The following is a 22364-nucleotide window of genomic DNA, read 5'->3' as shown; positions in this document are numbered from 1 at the left end:
AGGAATTGTTTAACTGCCTGGTTATCAGTTTTTATTATAAATTTTTCAGGTGCTAAGTATATAAGAAATTTTTTTATTCCCTTTTTTATTGCTAATAATTCTTTTTCATATATAACATAATTAATTTCATTTGGTTTAAATTTACCTGAACTATATCCACATATTAATTCTTCATTACTTATTGTTTTAGCCTTTAATATACATCCCCAATAGTTTTGTGAGACTTCTGTTTCCAAAATTAATTTATCACCTTGTTTAGGTAAAAATAATTTTGAAATATGATTTATTTCAGATTTTAAGTTTTGTATAATTTCGGAGTTTTTTTTAGACCGGATAAAAGGTTTATCCTTTTTTAATTTTTCATATAACTTACCTATTTTTTCAAATAAGTTAGGAAAGAAGTTTCTTTCATAATTAATAATTCCTAAAAATTGTTGAAGTTGCTTTTTATCTTCAATATTTTCAGGAAATTCTTTTATTTTTAATATAATATGATCTTGTAATTTAAGACCATCTACAAGCAATTTTAATCCTAAAAATTCTATTTCTATTTTTTCTAGCTCTATTTTCTTAGGGCTTAATATGATTCTATGTTTTATGAATTCTTGAGAAATAATATTTAAATGTTTTTTATGTTTTTCTAATGTGTCTAAAAATACCAAAATATAATCTATATAGACTACACAAATTTTTTTATATTTATTAAATATAGAATCCAGCCATTTTTAGAAGATTTGAGGTGCATTACATAATCCAAATGGCATTACTTTCCATTGATAATGTCCATTAGGAGCATTAAAAGCTGTTAAAGGTTTAGATTCTTTGGTTAGCATGATTTGCCAAAATCCCGATTTACAATCAAATTTACTAAAATATTTTGCTTGTTTAGCTTGATTAATTAAAACATCATTTCTTAGAATAAAATATCCGTCAAAAATAATATTTTGATTTAATTTTTTATAATTAATAACCATTCTAGCTTTTCCTCTTTTTATTTCAGCATGGTTTTTTACCATAAAAGCAAGATTAGAATGTGGGTTATTAGTTTTTTCTATTAATCATTTTTCTAATAATTCACTAATTTGTATATCAAATTCATCTATATCTTGTTTAGTATAGATCATGGGTTTAACTCTAATAATCTTATTAGGATTTTCCAATTTGATTTCACAATATCTAGGATTATTTTATCATAATTTTAATGGTTCTTCACTAAAATTATCTTCTAAAATTTTTAACAACCAATGATTTGTTTCTAGTTGTTTAATCTGTTCTTTTCTTTGTGGTGTAAAATTTTTATCACACAAAAATTTATGATTTTCTATTAATGGTATCTCTATAGAAGATTTTTCTACAGATAATATAATAAAATTTTTATCAATAGAAAATGGTAAGTGCTGATATATAAAATTATTTGCTAATAATATATCTCCATGCATTGCAGGAAAACATAATATTTTTGGTATCACAAATCTTACATTGTTTATGTATATAGGTATATTTCTAGCCTTATATTGAATTGTGGTTTCATTACCATCTATTCCTATTGCCTTTATTGGATGTTTTGTAGGTTCTCATTTTTCTACAAAAATGACATTCTTTCTGCAACTACTGGTTGTAACTCCTATATCTAATAAAACATGTAAAGAATATGTTTTATATTCTCTAAATTGAAATGTAATTTCAATATATGTCTAATATTTCCTGGATTGGAAATTTGAAAATGTAATTACATCATTTTTACCAACTTTCATTTGTTGAATGATTGTTGAAACTTGTATTTCTTTCATTCTAGTGTTTCTAGAATTTCTACTTGGTTCTGTAGGAAAAATAGATGAAATTTTTCAGGTATATGAACAAGTTCTTAATAAAAGAAATTCTATTATATATTTTAAAATTTTGATAGTCTTGTAACTTATAAATTTTTCTGGTTATTAGAAAATTTGAAAAATAGGTATATGAACTGTTTTCATTCCTATTGGTGTAGAACTTGAACTTATGTCTGTAATTGGTATCAGATATTATTTTTGTTTTGTGAGGCATCTGTTTTCAAAATATAATTTATCACCAGATGACATGTATTCTATAGTACTATAGGTTTAGAAGTACTTGAACTACTTATTTTCTCTATCATCCAGTCTTTTGGTATTGATAGATCTCTTAGATATAATAATTGTAGTTGTATTTCTGTAGTAAATTTATTAGGTTCAAAGAGCTCAATAATTTTATTATTAATCTCTTTTATTTCTACTTCTGCAGTATTTGTATATTCATTAATAGAAGTCCAACTTATTGCTAGATCTTCTGCTAAATCATTAATTTCAAAATTTTTTGTTTGAATTCTTAAACATAAACACTCTTCTATTAGAGGGTCTGTAATGGATATAAAGTAATTTGATTTAACTTTAAATCCTATTACACATGTTTGATTGAATTCCTCCAATAAGTGCTTTTATTGGATTTTCAAATCTTTTATCTAATAGAACTTCTATTATAGGTATATCATGACCTTTTCTAAATAAAGCTCTAACAGTTATCATTATTATTCCTAGATGTATGTATCTAACTTGAGGATATTTCTTTTTAATCCTCTTTATTTTGTCCTTAGTAAATAATGGGATTTCAAGATTTATGAAATTTCATCACAGATTTCTTATAACTTCATTTTTATTTTCTACTGGATTGTTCAAAAAAAAAAACAATAAACCTAGATTACAAAAATAAACAAGAAACTATGTTCTCAATATGACAAAGAAACCTCTTCTGTGATAGTTTTTGCTGATCTGATATTTTAAGAAAGAAAGGTTTCAGATTAATTGCTTCCAGGCCCCAATCTTATCACAATGCCTGCTTAGTGAATGATTAAACACAGACATGAGATGAAAACACTAGCTTTCCTTCTCTCAGTTCACAAGTTTGGTTTTGCTACATTTTGGTGCAATAAAACTGAACTTGTGCAAATACCCAAAGTACATTGAAAATCAATTGATAGAACAAACTGGACAAAAAAAAAAACACAGTCGCTAAAATGAAATGCCCAAACTCTTTACTGAAATGAGAAGAGAATAAAAAAAAGAATATAACAGAAGAGTTAAAGATAAACTCTTGTAATGTTAATGCAACAAATCTTGTATGTCAACTTAATGCTTACATTCCAATATGATTTATCTACCATAAATAAATAAATTAAAAAGATTTGATTATAACCGATATTATGATTATTCAAGCTGATGTATGTTTTTACTTCGTCCCATCATCTAAAGATGGAGAATATCTGATGCAGGTTGAAATCCTCCGAAGTCGGGAAATTGAAAACTAATGAATACCCGAGGTGAAGAGAGACGGGGATATCATGGGTTTCCAAAGCTTCCCAGAGACCAAGCTACTGATTCAACTCAGTTTTTGCAGTTGTGTTCCCATTCTGTTGTTGGGGCTGTGGAGGTGACTGCTGCTGCATCTGATGAGATATGTTAAGCTGGAACATCTGCTGATTAACAGAAAGCGGCTCGGAAACCATGCCTTTTGAAGGGTCGGAATCACCACCTAGCTGTTGAGTAGCACGTTTTAATCGTTGGACCTCCGCAGTTAATGCTTCATTTAGAGCTTTCCAAATGCAACACAAAAATGAAGGATAAGACACTCGAGCATAAAATTTCAGGCAATGCAGTTATAGAATGGAGAACTTGGTACAACAAATCATCAGAGTTATCGAAAGGATGAATTAGAACAACATATATGCAAAGAACCAACTCCGCTTAGGAGAAAAGTTATCACAAAGTTCAGTAGGTTTAATGCCATGACCTATATGAGACTTCATGAGTAGCAGGCAGAGGCATATGGCTAATCAATGCAATATGATTTTTGGTGCAATTTAAGCTTCCACCATTGATCTATAATGTAGCTTCAAGACGAAACCAACGATTATGGCACAACTTTCCTAATAGTAGTCTTTTATATTTTATTCCTAGCGTGAAATATAAAAAATACTGCAGCACCTTACTTACCATCTTTGAAACATCATTTCTTCGAAGATGCTAAATATGAGGATGATGGAAAGGGCAAGGAAAATGCACTTGCACCATGAAAAAATGAAATGAAATGGCGCACCATAATCAATTAAAAGTAAAATCCATATGTTTCCTATACAAGATAATAATATTTATTGCAACCTTAAAAGCTTGGCATGGTTTACTAATTTTTTGTTCTCCTAGTTCTGTAAAAGTATAAGCAGCATATTTGCAGTATTACCCAAAAAAAATGGCACATAAGATGGGAAGAACAATTGGACACTACCATACAAGGGACATTTTTCCTGAATCGGTTTTAACGCAAGGACAAAATTTTGTAGCATGTGCAGCTGCGAGCATGAAAATGCGAACACGCTAACTAAGAACACAAAACACTCGTTAAAAGCATGTTAAACAAACAGCCAATAATTGCTCAACACATCCAATCAGTCAACCATAATTGCATGCTTTACAATTCAAAAGTCTTAGTACTTTGTCCAAAAAAGAAAGGTACAGTTTTAAGGAAATGGAAATCGAATCATACCATCACGGAGTTGTGCTTGTTGCTCCATGGCTTGAAGACGAAACTTCAACTCATTGTTCTGATTTGTAAGCCCAACAGAATCTCTCTACATAAATTTAAAGTTGATGATAAGAAATAAGAAAACTAAAAATAGAAAATATTGCTATAACATGCCACACTCTAAATCCTCAACCTGTAAAAGTGTTAGCTGAGCAGACAATGTGGTAGCTTCAGTCTGCAGAGTCTGAACCTTGTGTTCCAACTCTGAAATGTACCGCATCTTCCGTTCTTTGGAACGAGCAGCAGACTGACGATTGGCCAAAATCCTTCAAAAGCCAAACAAAATATGTTTAAGTGAAATGCTTTTGTTATCAAGCAATAGACTTGAACAATAGGATACCTCTTTGCGCGCTTTGGATCAGTCATTGCAATCTCAGCAAGCTTCTCATTTGCCATAATTTTCTTCAATTCAGCCTCGGTGAACTCACCATTTCCAAACTCCAAACTAAAGGCAGCCGAATTCCCATCGATTGAATTCCTAGGTGAGAGTTGTCCGAGCCGATTCCCCGGTGAAGGTGGTAACTTTGGAGATTCATCACCAAAGTTCAAATTCCCTATAAAACTATCCATTGAAACACTTCTATAATGTCTACCGCTCGGAGCAATGTCTGCTCCTGCGGCCCTTTTGTTCCCTTCCCTCTTCTCGGTCGAATTCATTCCGCCACGCGAACTGTTCCCGCTTTCATTCACACTGCTTTCAGCTTCGTTATCACTGCTATCAACACCATTCGTCTTCGTTCCACTTGCTCTGCTATCCAAATCTTCATGATTCTCATTACCATTATTGTTCTTACCGTCGCAAGGATTCAACGCATCCATGTTATCCAAATTCATATAAGCCGAAAACAAATCATCGACAACTTCCCCTTCTGATTTCCTCTCACCCATTCCTTCACCGTTGCCATCACTGGTTTCCTTTTTCACCAACTGAGCTGGCTTACTAGAACCCCTTAAAGGAATAAGAGGCGGCGAAAATTGCATTATCGTATTAAACCCAAACGGAATATCACTACTGGAGCGCCTATGCGATTTTCGCGGCGGCAAGCTTTCCCCAAGCCGTGGAGAATTCGCCTTTGAAAAAGGCGACGGTGGCAACAAAGAATGTGAAGCAGCTGCATCCCTTTCATCCATCGACACATCGGTGGAAACTTGGTCTGAGACTGCCATGGATGAAGAATCACGAAACGGGGAAGGGCTTAAAGGGGGCAATGAATCGAGTGAAAAGAAGGATGAAGGCTGAGACAAAGACCGCGAATGAGTTGGTCCCGAGTTAAAACTCTGAGAACCCATTTGCTGGTTTGAAGGGCGGGACATGGGGATCTGCGAATAAGGTGAAATGGGTGGGATCTGGTTGGGGTGTGAAGGAGGGATACCAACTCTTTTGTTAGTAGCACCATCACCGGTACCAGCAGCAGCACCGCCGTTAAAGTTTTGGCCAAAATGAGAGAAATGTCTAGCAGCTCCTCTGATTTGATTAGGATTCAACTGAGGTATCTCAAGATGATTCATCGATAAAGGTTGCTTAGGGATTGAAGATGATGATGTTCCAAATGAAGATTGAATCCTTTGCATCACATCAGTGTTACCTTCTTCACCATCACCCATAATTTCTTCTTTTCTTTCTTACAAACAATGATGACACAAAAACTCAAAAAGATGAAAACTTTGGACAATTAAAAGCTTAACCCAGTTCACTCCAAAACAGAAAAACAACAACAATATGAGCAAATCAAACTCACCAGAATCTGCAAAAAAAAAAAGAAAATGTGAGATAGAGAGAATTTGACAGTAGAAACAAAAAAAAGGGGGGGGTAAAGATACAGTGGAATCCGCAGAATTTAGAACAATGAATATAAAAGTAATGTCTTAAGTACCTTGTAATTATAGGTCAAAGCAAGGGGAAAGAAATGAGCAAAAACAATGGCCGTCCGGCGTAATTTAGCAAAAAAACAAATGGGGCAGCGGAGGTGCAAGTTAGCAAGGTGGCAACACCACCAAAATCTCCGCCGAATTTAGCGGCAGGCGCTTTCTCTCTCTTAATTTCACAGTGGAAAAAAATGATTTAAAATATTAGAAAATTTGGGTTTGGGTTTCTCGGTCTAGAAACCTTGATAAAGGGAAAAAAAAGGAAATATTTTCTTGTGAAATTTAATTTAATTTGTGGGGGTTTCGATGAAGGGGACACGGATTTCATGACATGCACGTAATCGACGCGTGAAATTAAAGAAGAAAAAGGAATTTCATTTGAATTTGCATTTAGGGGGGTTTGCATTTCAATTTCATTCCGACCTCTATATCCGCAGCTTATTTAGCAATCATATTTTATTTTTCCACTTTTACTATGTGTTTCAATGGAATATATTCCAATCGAATGTGATTCATTAAATTATTTAATTTAACATTTTCACATTTTGATGAAATATGGTGCATCAATGTATTTTGCTATTGTGAACGTAAATAATTTATAATTTTTGTAAATGCAGGTACTATTCAGATTTTTTTTTTTTAAAAATTTCAGTGTCTTTTTCAATTATTTAATTATTATTTACTACATTGTTGTTAAAGGTCTGATAAGTGCCCTACAATTATTAAGTAAAATGTTAAAAAAGAAACACATAAATATGTTTTTAAAATTACCTATACATTATCATATCCTAAAAGTAAATAGTATTAATCTTTATTCATAATTGTATATAAATTGGAATCATCTTAATGCTAATGAAAAATATATTTTAAAATTATTATAAAATATTTACTTACTTTTAAACAATAAATTAAAACCATAGAGATAGAGAACAGAAGTCAGAAGAACATGCAACAATTATGTTTTCATTATGAATAAGTTGAATAAAAAAAATGTTAATTTTGTCGCACCAACTCTTATGTACTTTCTATTAAATCCATTACTATTATATTTTTCAATATTATTAAACATACCTATTTAATTATATATATCTAATCATATAATAAATTATTTATTGTTTTAATAAATTATTTAATGTTTCAATTTTATTTTAATATTATTTAAAATTATTATTAAATAATATTTTAATAATAAATATTTTGTAGTATAAAGCTTAAAATATGATATAAGTCTATATACTCTTTACAAATTTAGAATTTAGTCCCTCTACCTTTCAAATTGAAAATCATGTCTAATTGTTAACCTTGTTAAATCTTTTTGGCAACTTTGTTGATGTCATATTTTTAAATAATAAATACTCGGTATTCATGTAACTAAAAAATGACAACATGAATTTAACAAAATATTTTTAATAATGCTAATAGCTGAACTTGAATTTTGATATCTAAAAAGTAGGACTAACCCAAAAATAAATGTACATGGACTAAATTTCAAATTTACGAAGAGTACAATGACTTATGACATATTTTAACCTAGTATAAGAATATGAATATTTTAATTATATAAATATGAGTATTTGCTTAAATAATGCTTAGCTTCATTTATCCCTTACAACTCTAATGTGTCAATATGTACTCTCATATGTGTAATATATGTAATTTAAATTAAGTTTTAATTAAACATTATTTATGATTAAGTTTATATATGACATTGATTATTACAAATTATTTTCTTATTATAAAATAAATTTCAACTATTAAAAGGAAATTGCACTATAATATTTTATAAAAAATATATTTATGTTGTGTTTAATTTACAAAAAACAATATAAAATATAAATTTATAAATATAAAATAAACTCAATTAAACAATGAAAAGATAAGAAAATTTCAAATGTATATTTGTTTTATTGGAAACAACTTTTATAAAATATTATTAGGAAATCTGCCAAATAACATAAAATATTTTGCATAGATTCATTCAAACACCAAAAAGTAATGGCTTTTCTAGAAAAATAAGTCATTTTACAAAAATTATTTTTTGAAAGCTATTTTCAGTAAAACAAACAGAACCTATATAAAGTTCAAATATAAAATATTCATCAATTATATAAATACTCATTAAAAATTCACAAATAAAAAAATCATTGTTCAATAAATTCAAAATTAAAAAGAAAAAAAATCAAAAGGGTGAGGGGATTTTTTTTTATAAAAGAAACTGAATGATCAATAAGAATTTTTTTTTTCTTTGATAATTGGTTGTGTGGTTTTTTTATTATATTTTAAATATTAAAATATGTTTAAAAAAATAAAAATGTTAAATTTTATTTTTCAATGTAATATTTTTTTCATTAGTTAATAGATTCTAATTAAGTCTGTAGTATAATAGTAAATAGTTAAAAGTTTTATATTTTTTAATATTATTAATGGACGTGCACCATGTTTTAGTTGGTGCAACCAAAATTGACCGAAACAAGTGCGGACCGAAATTTTCATCGATGTGGAAAAAAGTGTTGCCTATTCTGCTTTAGCATTGCCAGTGTGAAACCGACCACACTGATACCAAACTTGGAATAATATTGTAATCAATTATTTTTCATTGTAACAAACACTCTCTTATATCAACATCTGTTGGATGAAGTGAAAATTTTTTATATTCTAAAATTAGGTGTTCAAATTCTATCACTGGCGAAAGCAGTAATAAGAAAGGTTCCGACGACATGACTCCATTCCAAATTTAATCAAACCTCAATATAACTATCAAATATGAAAAAAAGAAACTTTGACAAAACAATTAGGATAAAATGCAAGAATAGTCACCCAATTATACCTTTCATTTTATTTTGGCCACCTAACTATTAGTTTTTTTTTGTTTTAGTCACTAAACTTTTTAAAATTAAATATTTGAGTCACTCTCTTGTTAATTGTCATTAGATGAGTGACAAAAAGCCGATGTGAGATTTATTTATTTATTTATCTAGTAACAAATTTAGTCTTCCAATATTTATATAATAATTATCTTTATCATATTGGTGGAGAGATAGGGGTTGATTTCACAAGCCAAGCAACCTCTGATAAAGACGATTGATAGGGTAAACATACAAGAATGGCAAGACAAAGAACATACTGATCTCCACAAGCATAATGTGTTGAGTAAGGAAGAAGGTAGGAAGCTCAAGTATGAGCCCATTTGTTACGCATACTGTTGTTTCATTGTCTCAATACCTCAACATCTCTTCCACCTTCCACCCATTCTTGTATTGGAATTATTAAATTTGATTATAACAAAAACACATTATTAAATAGAAATTATGAATCAATAGTTTCTGGGATTCTATAAGTCATTTTTTTAAGAGTAGGGTAAAGCCTTAACAACAATGCGACTAATGCGACTTGAGTTCAAATCTCATTTGGGACAGTGAATATCCTAACTATTGGGCCAACATATAGAGTTGATATGTAAAATTTTTTTAATTCAAGCCCAACAAATTTGTGTTATGTTTAGATTTTTATTGTCTAAAATATTAATATAATACAATTGTAATTATGTTTAATGTTTATACCTTGTTTAAAGAAATCACATGACCAACTCTATTAAAATCCAATATAAATGATGGTTCGCCCCTATTTACTATTTAACCAAATCAAAACTATTTTTTCATTCAAGCTAAGTTTTTTTTTAACACTAAACTACATCTTTAGATAAATCTAATAATAATAATAATAATAATAATAATAATAATAAATAATTTAGTTTTTAATGTTTATATTTTTTGTTAATTTAACTTTAACTTTTGGTTAAATTTGACCATTAATCTTTAAAAAGATTAAATCACTTTCTTTTAATGGAAATGTTAATTAAAACTTTAATTTTTAATGATTTTGGCTTGGCAAACCTGCTTGATAAGTCACATGTATTTCATGCTAACATGACACGATTTTATCCTATATGCCATGCCATGCCAATAAATAATTTAAAATTTATAAACACATTCAAAATAATAAATATTAAAATTCAATAAAATAGCATGAAGTGTATGTGAATTGTCATGCATGCTCTCGTTTTTTGAATTTTAACATTTAGTCAATTTTTCCATTAAAAAACAACAATTCAACTTTTTTTTAAAAAAAATTGATAATCAAATTCGACTATTTTTAAAAGGTTGAGAGTCAAATTAATTAAAAAAAAAACTAAATTGATAAAAGAATATAAAGCTCAAGAAACTAAATTTTTATTATGACATTAAATAATACCCTAATCACATTAGGATGTATTGTTTGATAAACTCCAGGATCATGAATCTAATTTTTCATACAAGTTTAATAATAAATTTAGTTTCTATTTTATCTTTTTTTTAGCTTTAATTTTTTTCATGGGCTATTAACTTTAAAATTTTAGTTAATTTTTTTAATAGAAAAATTGATCGAACTGTTAAAATTTTATCTATACTAACATGATAGTTTACGTAACAATTTGTGTAATATATTTATTGTTGAGTGCGGACATTGATAATTATTTTTAATAATTTTTTACTATTTTTATGTATTTTAAAAGTTGCATGAAGAATGTGTGTACTATCAACGTTGAAAATTTAATCTTTCCAAAAAATTATTTAATTAAAATTTAAAAGTTAAAATAATCAAAAAAAATTAAAGCGAAAGTGAAAAAAAAAACATTAAAGATTGCCAAATTATAATGATTTGGACATTATTTTTTGTGGAGAGGAGATAGTCTTTTAAATGGAATTTATTGATTTGGTAGTATTGTAAGAAAATATTAGCGTGCCAGTGTGACAAATAAACACTCATAAAACATTTCTTCTTTTACTCAGTCACCTAACTCATCAATTACAACATAACTTTTGTTAGATAGGATAGAGTAATTTAATGATATTTTCTTGTAATTACAAAAAAAAAAATTATAATTTTATAGAGAGTGTGTTATGCCATATTTGGTAATACAAATAAGGGTAAACTATACCCATGGTCACTTTTGTTTACCTTATGTTACATTTCAGTCACTTATGTTTGAAATGTTACGTTTTAGTCACTTACGTTATTGTGTTGTAACATTTTAGTCACTGAGCCGTTAATTGTCGTTAATGGTGTAATGGTAAGCTGACGTGGCACGCTAAATTATCATTTCAAACAAAAATTTTAGGTTAAATTATACAATTGGTCCCCATAATTTTTCGTTTTGAGCAATTTAATTCTTTTATGTTCTTTTAACTTTCATTATTTATTTTCTTTATTTTCCATTCTCTTCTGCTTCTCCCTCTGTTTTCCTACCTTCTTTATTTATTTTAACATACCAGGAAGTCGAATTGGTAGTGAAGAAAGAAGCATGGTATGGGTTTATGGGTTTTGGTTTTAGGGTTTTGGTTGTAGGCAAATGATGATAGTCGATTTCCTACTTCTTTTTTCACTGCCAATTCGACTTCCTAATATGTTAAAAGAAATGGGAAAGATATGAAAACAGAGGGAGAAACAAAAGAGAATGGAAAAAAAGAGGAAAGTTTAAAGAACATAAAATAAAAAAAATAAATTACTTAAAATGAAAAAAATATGGGGATCAATTGTATAATTTAACCTAAAATTTTGTTTGAAATGATGATTTAACGTGCCACGTCAGCTTACCGTTACACCATTAACGACAATTAATGGCTTAGTGACTAAAATGTTACAACATGATAACGTAAATGACTAAAACGTAACATTTCAAACATAAGTGACTAAAACGTAACCTAAGGTAAACAAAAGTGACCATGGGTGTAGTTTACCCTACAAATAATTATATGATTTATAATTTTAAGAAATATTAATTACTATAAAAAATGTTTAGTATGATAAAAATTGGGTAAACCACCAAAATAATCACTTTTGTTTGCCTCAAGTTACATTTTAGTCACTTATGTTTGAAATGTTATGTTTTAGTCATTTACATTATCGCGTTGTAACATTTTAGTCACTAAGCCGTTAATTGCCATTAACAGTGTAATGGTAAGCTGATGTGGCATGTTAAATCCTCATTTCAAACGAAAATTTTAGGTTAAATTCTACAATTGATTCTTTTTTTTTTATTATTTTGAGCAATTTACTTTTTTTCTTTTATGTTCTTTTAACTTTCATTTTTTTCCATTCTCTTCTGCCTCTCCCTCTGTTTTCCTCCCTTCTTCATTTCTTTTAGTGTAGTTTTTCTATGTTTTCCATTTGTTAAAATTAGTCCACAAGCTCGCTTCACTCAAAAAAATTAAATTGTTCGCAAAAATAAAAGTATAGGGACTAGTTTTAACAAATGGAAAACATAGAAACTACGTTAAAATGAATGGAGAAGGGAGGAAAAAGGAGAAATAGAAGATAATGAAAAATAAAGAAAAAAAAGTAAAGTTAAAAAACATAAAAGAAAAAATTAAATTGCTCAACATGAACAAATAAGGGGACCATTTGTATAAATTAACCTAAAATTTTTGTTTGAAATAATTATTTAACGTGTCACGCCAGCTTACCGTTAAACCATTAACGGCAGTAACGACTCAGTGACTAAAATGATACAACGCGATAACGTAAGTGACTAAATGTAACATTTCAAACATAAGTGACTAAAATGTAACCTGAGTCAAACAAAAGTGACTATTTGGATAGTTTACCCATAAAAATAATTTCTCATTAAGTAACAAAAATTTACCCAAAAAAATAATTTCTCATTAAGTAACAACAATTAAAACCAAATAATCATAGATATTATGTTAGTCTAAAAAAATAGTTAATAATATGATTATTAATAAAAATAACAAGAAAATACACATCATATGCAATTTTATGAATGTTCTAGTGCATATTTGTTGGGTTATTCCCTCTTTAATATTTAATATGTGCTCCCTATTATTATCTATTGGTTCTTGACCAAATTTATCATCATCTGAATTTGAATCTGCATCATTAATTTAAGATTATCAATATCTTTTTCTTCTATGTACTTTTCCAAGTATGAATCATCTCAATTCTACCTATGATTCAAGTTATAGAATATGCAACATGATAGTATGATTTGACCTTGTTTTTTTATGCTACACTAAGATGACGATGTTAATATGGATAATACCTTTTTAGCACAGCAAATGTATTCTTAATGTAACAGCCCGATTTTAGTTAAATCGAAACAGTGGTTTTGGAACCACAGATCTGAGGTAAAAAAATTATTTTAATATTATTTTTGGTATTTAAAACATGTGAATATATATGTGAGAAAGTTTAGTAAAGAAATTTTACTATTTGAATGCTTAATTCGGTAAAAAGGACTAAATCGCTTAAAGTGTAAAAGTTGTGTTCTATAAGATAAATGTGTCTAATAGCTATAGAACATTAAAGTAAAGGTTCTTAAGTAGTAAATAGGCCATTTATGCATTAGTGGATGATAGTGGAGTGGCATTTGGTGTAATTACTAATTTTTTTAATGGTAAAATAGTAAATAAGTAAATTAAAGATAAAATAAATAAAACAAAAGCCAAAATTTTGTTCATCTTTCTTCCTTGGCCGAATGTTGAAGAAGAAAAACTCCATTGAAGAACACTTAGGGTTCGGCACATACATAGCTTGATTAAGGTATGGTTTGAGCTCAGTTTTTGATAATTTTTACGTTTTTGAGATCGTTGTTCCGTATTCTAGCCAGTCCATGTCCTAATTTTTGAATTGGTTGATGAATTTGTGAGTTTCCATTGATGATAGCTTGATGTTTTTGAATGTTGATGATGGAAAATGAATAGTTGTTGATAGATTAATATGTTTTGTAAAGTGATTTTTGACAAAAATGTCAAATAGGGATTAAATTGTGAAATTTGCAAATTGAGGGGCTGAAATGTAAAATAAATGGAATTAATGGGCTGCTAGGGACCTAGGGAAGATTCATCCAAGCATGGGTTTAATGAAATTATGTGTATTTTGTGTCGTTTTGAAATAGGGACTAAATTGAGAAAATGTGAAAGTTAAAGGGAAAATGTGTAAAATAGCCCTAATGTGTGTTTTGGACTAAAATGAATAAATAGTTGATTAAATAAGCTAATTTTGATAATATATAGATCAAGATAAGCTGAGATTGGGATTAGATCGAGGAAAAGGAAAAGCAGACGAATAGTCGATAATTTCCATCCGAGCAACTTGAGGTAAGTTCGTATAATTAGAATCGAAATTTCATTTAATTGCAATTGTATGAAATGAATAGGTATATATACATGTGAATTGAATGGTTGAAATAAACGATATTGAATTGCTTAATTTGAAATGTATTGAGTAATATCGAGCCCCGTTTGAACTATAGAAAATCGTAGGATACGAGTGACATGTCACTAGGGTTACCGTTTTGGTCAAGCTCTTGCATTTTTTTGTGGACTCACCACATCTCGTATGAGCTTACCGTTTCAGCTCGATAGAGCTTATCGTTCTTCAGCTCGGAATGAGCTTACCGATCATGGCTCGAAAGAGCGAAAATGATAATGAATTGATAGATTACCGATTAATGTACATAATGTGTATCATCTGAGTATCCTTCGATGTTTCATTAGGTTCAACGGGCATTATACTGTTACCGATTATATGATTGAGGATGAAATGGAATATGATCTATGTGAATTGTACAGATGAAACATGAGATGTGCTATGAGGATGTATGGAACTGGAAACAAGATTTTATGAAATGTATGAATGAAATGCTATGTGAGTTGAATGCCAAATTGAATCATTCATGGATGAAATGTTAATTATATGCATATTTAAGACTCTAACCTATTGAGGTGTATGTGTGATAGGCATTTGAATATTCGAGTTGGACATATTGATTTAATTACTTAAATTGTGCAATGTGGTAAGTTTAATTCTATTATACGAGCTTACTAAGCTTTAATGCTTACTCAATTTATTTCTTCGTGTTTTATAGAGGTTCGTTAGCTAGCTTGATTCGGACAACGTCGGAGATAAGCATCACACTATCCAGTCGATTTCTCGGTACTTTTAAACTCATGGAAGTTGTGTAAATATGGCATGTATAGGCTAGTTTATGGGAATATGTTTTTGGTTACTTTAGTTTATTGCATAGTTATATGTTTTGATGTTCTTAAGCCATGAGATTTGGCTTAGTTGTTATAACGGTCAGATGTGTATAAGATGATATTTTTTTGGCAAGTTTGTTTATGAAGGATTTGATGCATATGATAATATTGGTATGTGATGAGTTGGTGATTGGAAAATGTGTGAATGTTATTTGATATTAGGATAGGAACGAAGTTGAATCATATTAGTTTGATATGTGTTTAAATACACAAATGGTATTGATTTGAGTTTGTAAATGATTGGTTTGAAATGACATATATATGCATTGAAATGGTTGTTTATAGTTGCTCATATTGTATGTGAATTTGGTACTATATGAATGGTTTAGGTACATGTGTTTTGGGGTGTGAAAAGTGGCTTAAACCAAGCCTATTTCATGCCACATGGCCTGAGTACACGGGCATGTGATCCTTATTCGAAAATTTTCTAAGTTTTCTCAAAACTTTTATATGTTATCAATTCGGTCCCAAATGTATGAATTAAGATTTGTATGCTCAATTTAAGCATCTTATGAATATGAATGATTGAAAATTTCTGAAATGAAATGGTATTTGTTAAATGTTTGATGAATTATCGATCTGAATTGAGTTGAAAGTCCGGTAATGCCACTTAACCTCTTTCGACGACGGTTATGGGTTAGGGGTGTTACACTTAATCACATTTCGAAAAAATTAAAAAGAATCAAATAACCCTAAACCGCAATAGTCTAAAATTAAAGAGTTCACGAGCTGCCTATTGTGCTTGTGTTTGGCACCATTTTCTCAAATGGTATCATATCCCATGATATGGTACAAGAAAGCCTTTTTAGTTTATATAATTAGCATTGGTTGTATAATATTTGAGTTAACAGTCCAAATATTCTATAACTTTAATTATGAAAGCTTATATAAACTTAATTTGAGAAAAGACTTATGTTAGGTTATATATTTTTATAATACGTAAAATAAATAAATAATAATATAAATTTTATAATATATAACTTTTATAAAAAAAAAAGTCTATAAATTGTTCAACGACTGTCATAACACTTCCTATAAATAGTTAAATGTTTTTCATAACTTTAGAAAGTTTTTTTTGTTATAAATAAATTATCATAAAAAAATTATAACATTTTTTATGAATGAGTATATTATTTTTATAATATATAACATGAACAAAAATAAATTATGTGCATACTTCTTAGCTAAGTTTTATAAATAAATATATTACAATACTTTTATAACATGTAAAATATTTTTTATAATAAACTTTTTAACCATAAATTTAGAATTTTTTTTAGTATCTAAACAATATAATTTATTGGTATAACTTTATAAAATACATAAATTATTTTTTATAATATATATTTTTTAGGATTTATAATATATATATATTTGCTATAACCATCCCAAAAATTTATGCATGTTCATGATTATAATATAATTTTTTTTAACTTGTATAAAAGTAAATTTGAAAAAAATTAGATTTGAGTGTAGTTACATGTGTTATTACTTCAATTCTCATCCTTCTTAAAGAATTGGAAAGTGTAATTGAAGTGCTCTAATTATACTCAAATATTCTTTTGTTTGGTCCCTTTAGGGATAATAAAATTATATTTTGACCTTATAATATAAAAGAAATTATGTTTAGTCCCTTAAATTAATACTCGATGAAGTTACACTTTAACCTCTCACAAAATTTACAATTCAATTCTAACCCCTAAAAGAATTCTTAATTTCCCTCTTGCACTTAAACTAAAAGAAAATATAAAATTTAATTCTAGGATTAAAAGTAAGACTTAACTTTGTGGAATCATATTTCAAGCATTTAATAAAGAAATAAATTGAATCTCCAATTGAAATCAAATGAAATAGTGGCAGCCTACATTCCTGCTTAATTAAGTTTAGGGATTTAACTTCAACAACAAGTCTCACTGCTACCAAAATAATTCTATTTAACAAGTAACTATGCATGCACGTTTTGCTTGTATTCTTACTATGCAATTAAATCAATCTTGCATTAGAGGAAACAAAATGTTTTTCATTTTTCATCGTTATCGTCTATAGATAAGCTCAAATATGATATCTCAAACTAATTAATTTTATTAATTTTAATTTTGAATCTCCTAATTAAAGAGTTTTATAAATAACGTTGAAAAAATTGTAATTTTTTGAAAATTTTGAGGCATATTCTCGATTGGTAAAGGTGGAGAATTGAATTATAAAATTATGGTTTTATATTCTACTCCATGAGACCTTTACAATGGTATATCATATGCTCAAAATAAGCTATTTGTGAATATTTTTTGAGGAAAAGCAAAGCTTAGATCCCACACTGGTTAAATACCAAGTGTGAGATGTATATATATATGAGAACCCACTTAAAGAATAATTGAATGATTAAGTTTAAAACCTTGCCTCACGCGCAGGGGGTGCAAATCCAAACCCATCGGGGTTGGAGCACACTCGCACGATGTGGGCGATGCAAAATGTTTGAACCGGTCAAGCCCAAAATGGGCATGCGGATATTTTAGCCCAACACGAAATTTATTTTTCTCAGTAAATATACAAAATTTGAATTAAAAGGACATATATCCTGATTTTATTTGATTCCAATCAATTTAATTTGATTTTAATCAAATTGATTTAATTGCTTCTTAATGCGATTTTGTATCTTTAATCATGGATATTTCCAAAATTCCTCCAATCTGAATTCTTCAAAATTTTTTTACACACTCTCTCTAACATCGAGTTTATTTCCCTCTCCAAAATTCTTCTTTTTTCCTCTCCATCTTTTCCAACATTCCGGTGATGGAAGAAGGAAAGGTTTGTTCGTTGATCACTGTAGAGGTGCTACTGCTTTAATAATCGTGTTGTTGTATCTTGTGAGACAGTTGACCAACGTTTCTCCAAGTACCGTAGGAGCGGCTGAATCTGTTTTAAGGAAACTGTGTAAAACATGCCTCAACATTTAGTAAAAATCAATTGTTCTTTTCAATTTATGGTTTTCGTTATCTTATTTATTAGTTTTTCGTATATGATATTTTAAATATAAATTATTCAATTTATTTTATTTTATATATAAATATTTGTTTATTTATATTTATATATTTTATCGCTAACGTGTTTTGTCAAATAATCTTAATACAAATTTTATTATTTTGCAATTCTCTAATCCGAGACGAACGAGACACCAAAGCGAAAAGAAAAAAAATTATTTTTATTTGAAAATCAAAATAAAAATTGAATAAAATTTATTTTGGGATTTATTCCCGCCGTTCAACAGATTTTATTCCATTTTTTATTTTGTTTCCAAACGAGTATTAAAATTAAATAAAATCGGTTTCGGGATTTATTCCCGCCGTTCAACATATTTTATTTTGTTTCCAAATGAGCATTAAAATTAAATAAAATCTGTTTCGGGATTTATTCCCACCATTCAACATATTTTATTCTATTTTTGATTTTGTTACCAAACCAGAAATTAAAATTAAATAAAATATGTTTTGAGATTTATTCCCGTTGTTTAACAGATTTTATTCGATTTTAATTTTGTTTCCAAATTAGAATTAAATTGAATAATCTTTTTCAGGATTTATTCCTACCATTTAACAATCTGTATTCGATCTTGATTTTGTTTCCAAACGAAGACTTAATCGTATAAATCTGTTTCGAGATATATTCCCGCAGTTTAACAGTCTTTATTCGATCTTGATTTTGTTTCCAAACGAAGACTTAATCAAATAATTTTGTTTCGGGATTAATTCCCACCGTTTAACAGATTTTATTTTGATTTTGTTTCCAAACAAGATTTAATTAAATAATTTTGTTTCAGGATTTAATCCTGCCGTTTAACAAATCCAAGGGAAATTTTTCTGTTTATGGTGACCTTAATGTGGCTTTAAATTGTGAAAGTTTAAATTGTAGCTTCAAAATTGTGACATGAAAGAAAAAAAAATCAACAGTGAATTAAAAAAAGCCAATATGAGAATGCATATCTAGAATTAGTTCTTTGAAAGACTTGGTATTTAAGCGTGCCAAGTGCACCACCTCTCTTTTAGGGTTACCTACTTGGTAGATTATTTTATTGTATTTTTTATTAGACCGTATAAACTTTTGTTTTGGGTTTTTATTAGATTTCTGTCGTCTAACAAAAGTTGATAATTTTTCTAATTCTGGTTTTGTTTCTTAACAAAAAATGGAAACTCCCACCAATTCAATCAATTCGCAATTTGAAGCTTTGGTTCAAACGCAATCTTCGATTTAAAACTCAGTGTTGCCGGTGGCAACTGCTATAAGCCACAACGAGAAACCTGTAAAATTTTCGGGATAAAATTTCAAGACTTGGCAACAGAAAATTTTGTTTTATTTGACCATGTTGAACTTGGCCAAATTTTTGAAGATGACCCTCTTACTGTTAAAGAGGGTGAGGTAGATAAAGTTACCTCTTTCATTACTATTGAAGCTTGGAAAGATTCTGATTTCTTGTGCCGAAACTACATCCTAAATGGATTGTTGAATGCATTGTACGAAGTGTATAGCGTCAAGAAAACAGTTAAGGAATTATGGACATCATTGGACCATAAATACAAAACCGAATATGCTGGAGCTAAAAAGTTTTTAGTTGTTAAATTCTTGAATTTTGTAATGATTGATTCTAAACTAGTTGTGAATCAAGTGCAGGAACTTCAACTGATCATTCACGAAATTCTTGTTGAAGGGATGGTGATAAGTGAATCCTTCCAAGTGGCAGCCATTATTAAGAAGCTGCCTCCTACTTGGAATGACTTCAAGAATTACCAAAAGCACAAAAGAAAAAAAATGTCAGTGGAAGATTTAATTGTCAGACTTTGGATTGAAGAAGACAATAGAGGTACGGAAAAGGCTCAATAAAGTAGCAAATGTCAATGATGCTAAGGCAAACATCATAGAAGTTAAGAAGGACTTCAATAAAGGATAACAACCTTAGAATAGGTCTAAACTGGGACCAAAATGAGGTGTTTCTAAGAAGCAAAAATTTCAAGGAAAATGCTTCAATTGAAACAAGATGAGGCACAAGTCATCTGACTATAGGATTTCAAAGAAAGTTAGAGCTAATGAGGCCAATGCCGTGGAAGAAATTTCCAAGGAAGTGTCCGATATGGACTTATGTGCCTAACATATGCAAGAACTATGAATAAGAATGTTTCTTCTAAAGGAGGAATGTTTGTGAGAAGGGGATATGTAACGCAATTTCTATAAAAGCAAAAACTATGAATAAGAATATTTCTTCTTCTTCTGTTTATATGCTTGAGTCATTCAATTTATGGCATGGTAGACTCAGACATTTTAATTATGTTACTTTACTTAAATTAATTAATTTAGAACTCATTCCTTCATTTCACATCAATTTTAAACATAAATGTGAAACTTATGTTGAGGCAAAATTAACAAAGTCTTCATTTCAAACTGTTGAAAGAAGTACAAAACCACTTTATCTAATACATAGCGAGGTTTGTGACTTAAAGATTGTTCAAACGAGAGGAGGGAATAAATATTTTATTACCTTCATTGATGATAGCACAAAATATTGCTACGTATATTTGCTTAAGAGCAAAGATGAAGCTATAGAAAAATTTATTCTCTATAAGTAGGAAGTTGAAAACCAATTTAATAAAAAAGATTAAGATGGTGAGAAGTGATCGTGGTGGTAAATATGTTGAACCATTTGGTGAATACTCTACAAAACATGGTATTATTCATGAAGTGACACCACCATACTTTCCTCAATCAAATGGAGTAGTCGAACGGAAAAATCAGGCTCTAAAGGAAAATATAATGTATTGCTAGGAAGTTCTGAGGTATCACAGAAATATGGGGGAAGCTTTTCTATCAACTAATTACCTTTTAAATAAGGTGCCCCGCCCAAGAAAAGGGACAAGGCACCATATAAGTTATGGAAAATTAGACAACCAACCATAACCACTTGAAGTATGAGGGTGTCTTGCTAATGTAATGTATAATGGAAAGTCGAGATATATGCATCGTCGACACAATATCGTTAGACAACTGGTCTCAAATGGAGTTATCTCTATTGATTTTGTAAGATCAAAAGATAACATTTTGGATCTTCTAACTAAAAGCTTAAATCGAGATCATGTTGATAAAACATCAAAAGGAATGAAAGTAAAGCCCATGAAAATAAAAAGGCGCTATGTGAAGGAAAACCCTACCTAGTTGACTGGAGATCTGAAGATCTAGGTTCAAAAAGACAACCTAATTGCATAGACCTGGTGAGGTTACTGTGGGGGTTCTTATCCCAAGTCTGTTCCTATGATGTAAACAGTGGCTAAGAAGGAGATAAGTTAAGCAATGCTTTTAATGACCATTATGTGTTTCGATGAGCCGAGCAACATAAGTCACCTATGTGAGAGTGAAGTGGGGCCACTTCAAGAAGACTATTAGGGCATAGCTCTTTCAAACTCTTGTAGAACCAGGAGATGTTCACGACTATATGAACATACCCATGAGAACTAGACCCTTACCAGTGAGGTAGTTGTGTGAGGTATATCATTGTTTACACAAACGGTAGAACAGTTCAAGGACATCACGTCTACTAGTCAGCTAGTAAAGTAAATATATTTTCATAAGGGAAGGTTCAAGGGTGGATGCCTACCTATCCTATACAACTATCGATAGTAGATTCTATCACCACATCGAGTCAATGTTTTTCCGTTAAAACTATTTTAATCACTGAATTTTGTCCGGCGTGATTTCCTGTTTAAAAAAAAATTATATTTGGACCCCTCAACTTTTTAAAATTTCACTTTGACCCCTAAACTTTTTAAAATT

General features: G+C 29.3%; 1 protein-coding gene and 1 long non-coding RNA gene across 2 annotated transcripts; one reads left to right on the top strand and one right to left on the bottom strand.

The window, feature by feature from the left end:
- Positions 1 to 3024: 3024 nt before the first annotated feature.
- LOC107920064 (bZIP transcription factor 29) lies at positions 3025 to 6782 on the bottom strand. Its single transcript, XM_016849572.2, has 5 exons — positions 6465 to 6782; positions 4931 to 6335; positions 4724 to 4856; positions 4552 to 4636; positions 3025 to 3603 (listed from the first exon to the last, which is right to left on the bottom strand). Exons 2-5 carry the CDS (start codon positions 6193 to 6195, stop codon positions 3383 to 3385), a joined length of 1704 nt encoding a protein of 567 aa, XP_016705061.1. The 5' UTR covers positions 6196 to 6335; positions 6465 to 6782; the 3' UTR covers positions 3025 to 3382.
- A 7204-nt stretch (positions 6783 to 13986) lies between these two features.
- Positions 13987 to 15622, top strand: LOC121225077 (uncharacterized). Its single transcript, XR_005922872.1, has 3 exons — positions 13987 to 14055; positions 14529 to 14612; positions 15383 to 15622. It is a non-coding gene; the product is annotated as an uncharacterized lncRNA (long non-coding RNA).
- The last annotated feature ends 6742 nt before the right edge of the window (positions 15623 to 22364 follow it).

The sequence above is a fragment of the Gossypium hirsutum genome, chromosome D13 (genome assembly GCF_007990345.1).
Source record: "Gossypium hirsutum isolate 1008001.06 chromosome D13, Gossypium_hirsutum_v2.1, whole genome shotgun sequence".
Lineage (NCBI taxonomy): Eukaryota > Viridiplantae > Streptophyta > Magnoliopsida > Malvales > Malvaceae > Gossypium > Gossypium hirsutum.
Note: the sequence above shows the minus strand (reverse complement) of the source record. Positions and strands in the feature narration are given on the sequence as shown.

Excerpts from the sequence above, each read along its gene's own strand:
- LOC107920064 (XM_016849572.2), bottom strand. The coding sequence starts at position 6,195 with ATGGGTGATGGTGAAGAAGGTAACACTGATGTGATGCAAAGGATTCAA. Across the intron at positions 4,857-4,930 it reads GATCCAAAGCGCGCAAAGAG|GATTTTGGCCAATCGTCAGT; the intron begins GTATCCTATTGT and ends TGGCTTTTGAAG. Across the intron at positions 3,604-4,551 it reads ACAAGCACAACTCCGTGATG|CTCTAAATGAAGCATTAACT; the intron begins GTATGATTCGAT and ends GCATTTGGAAAG.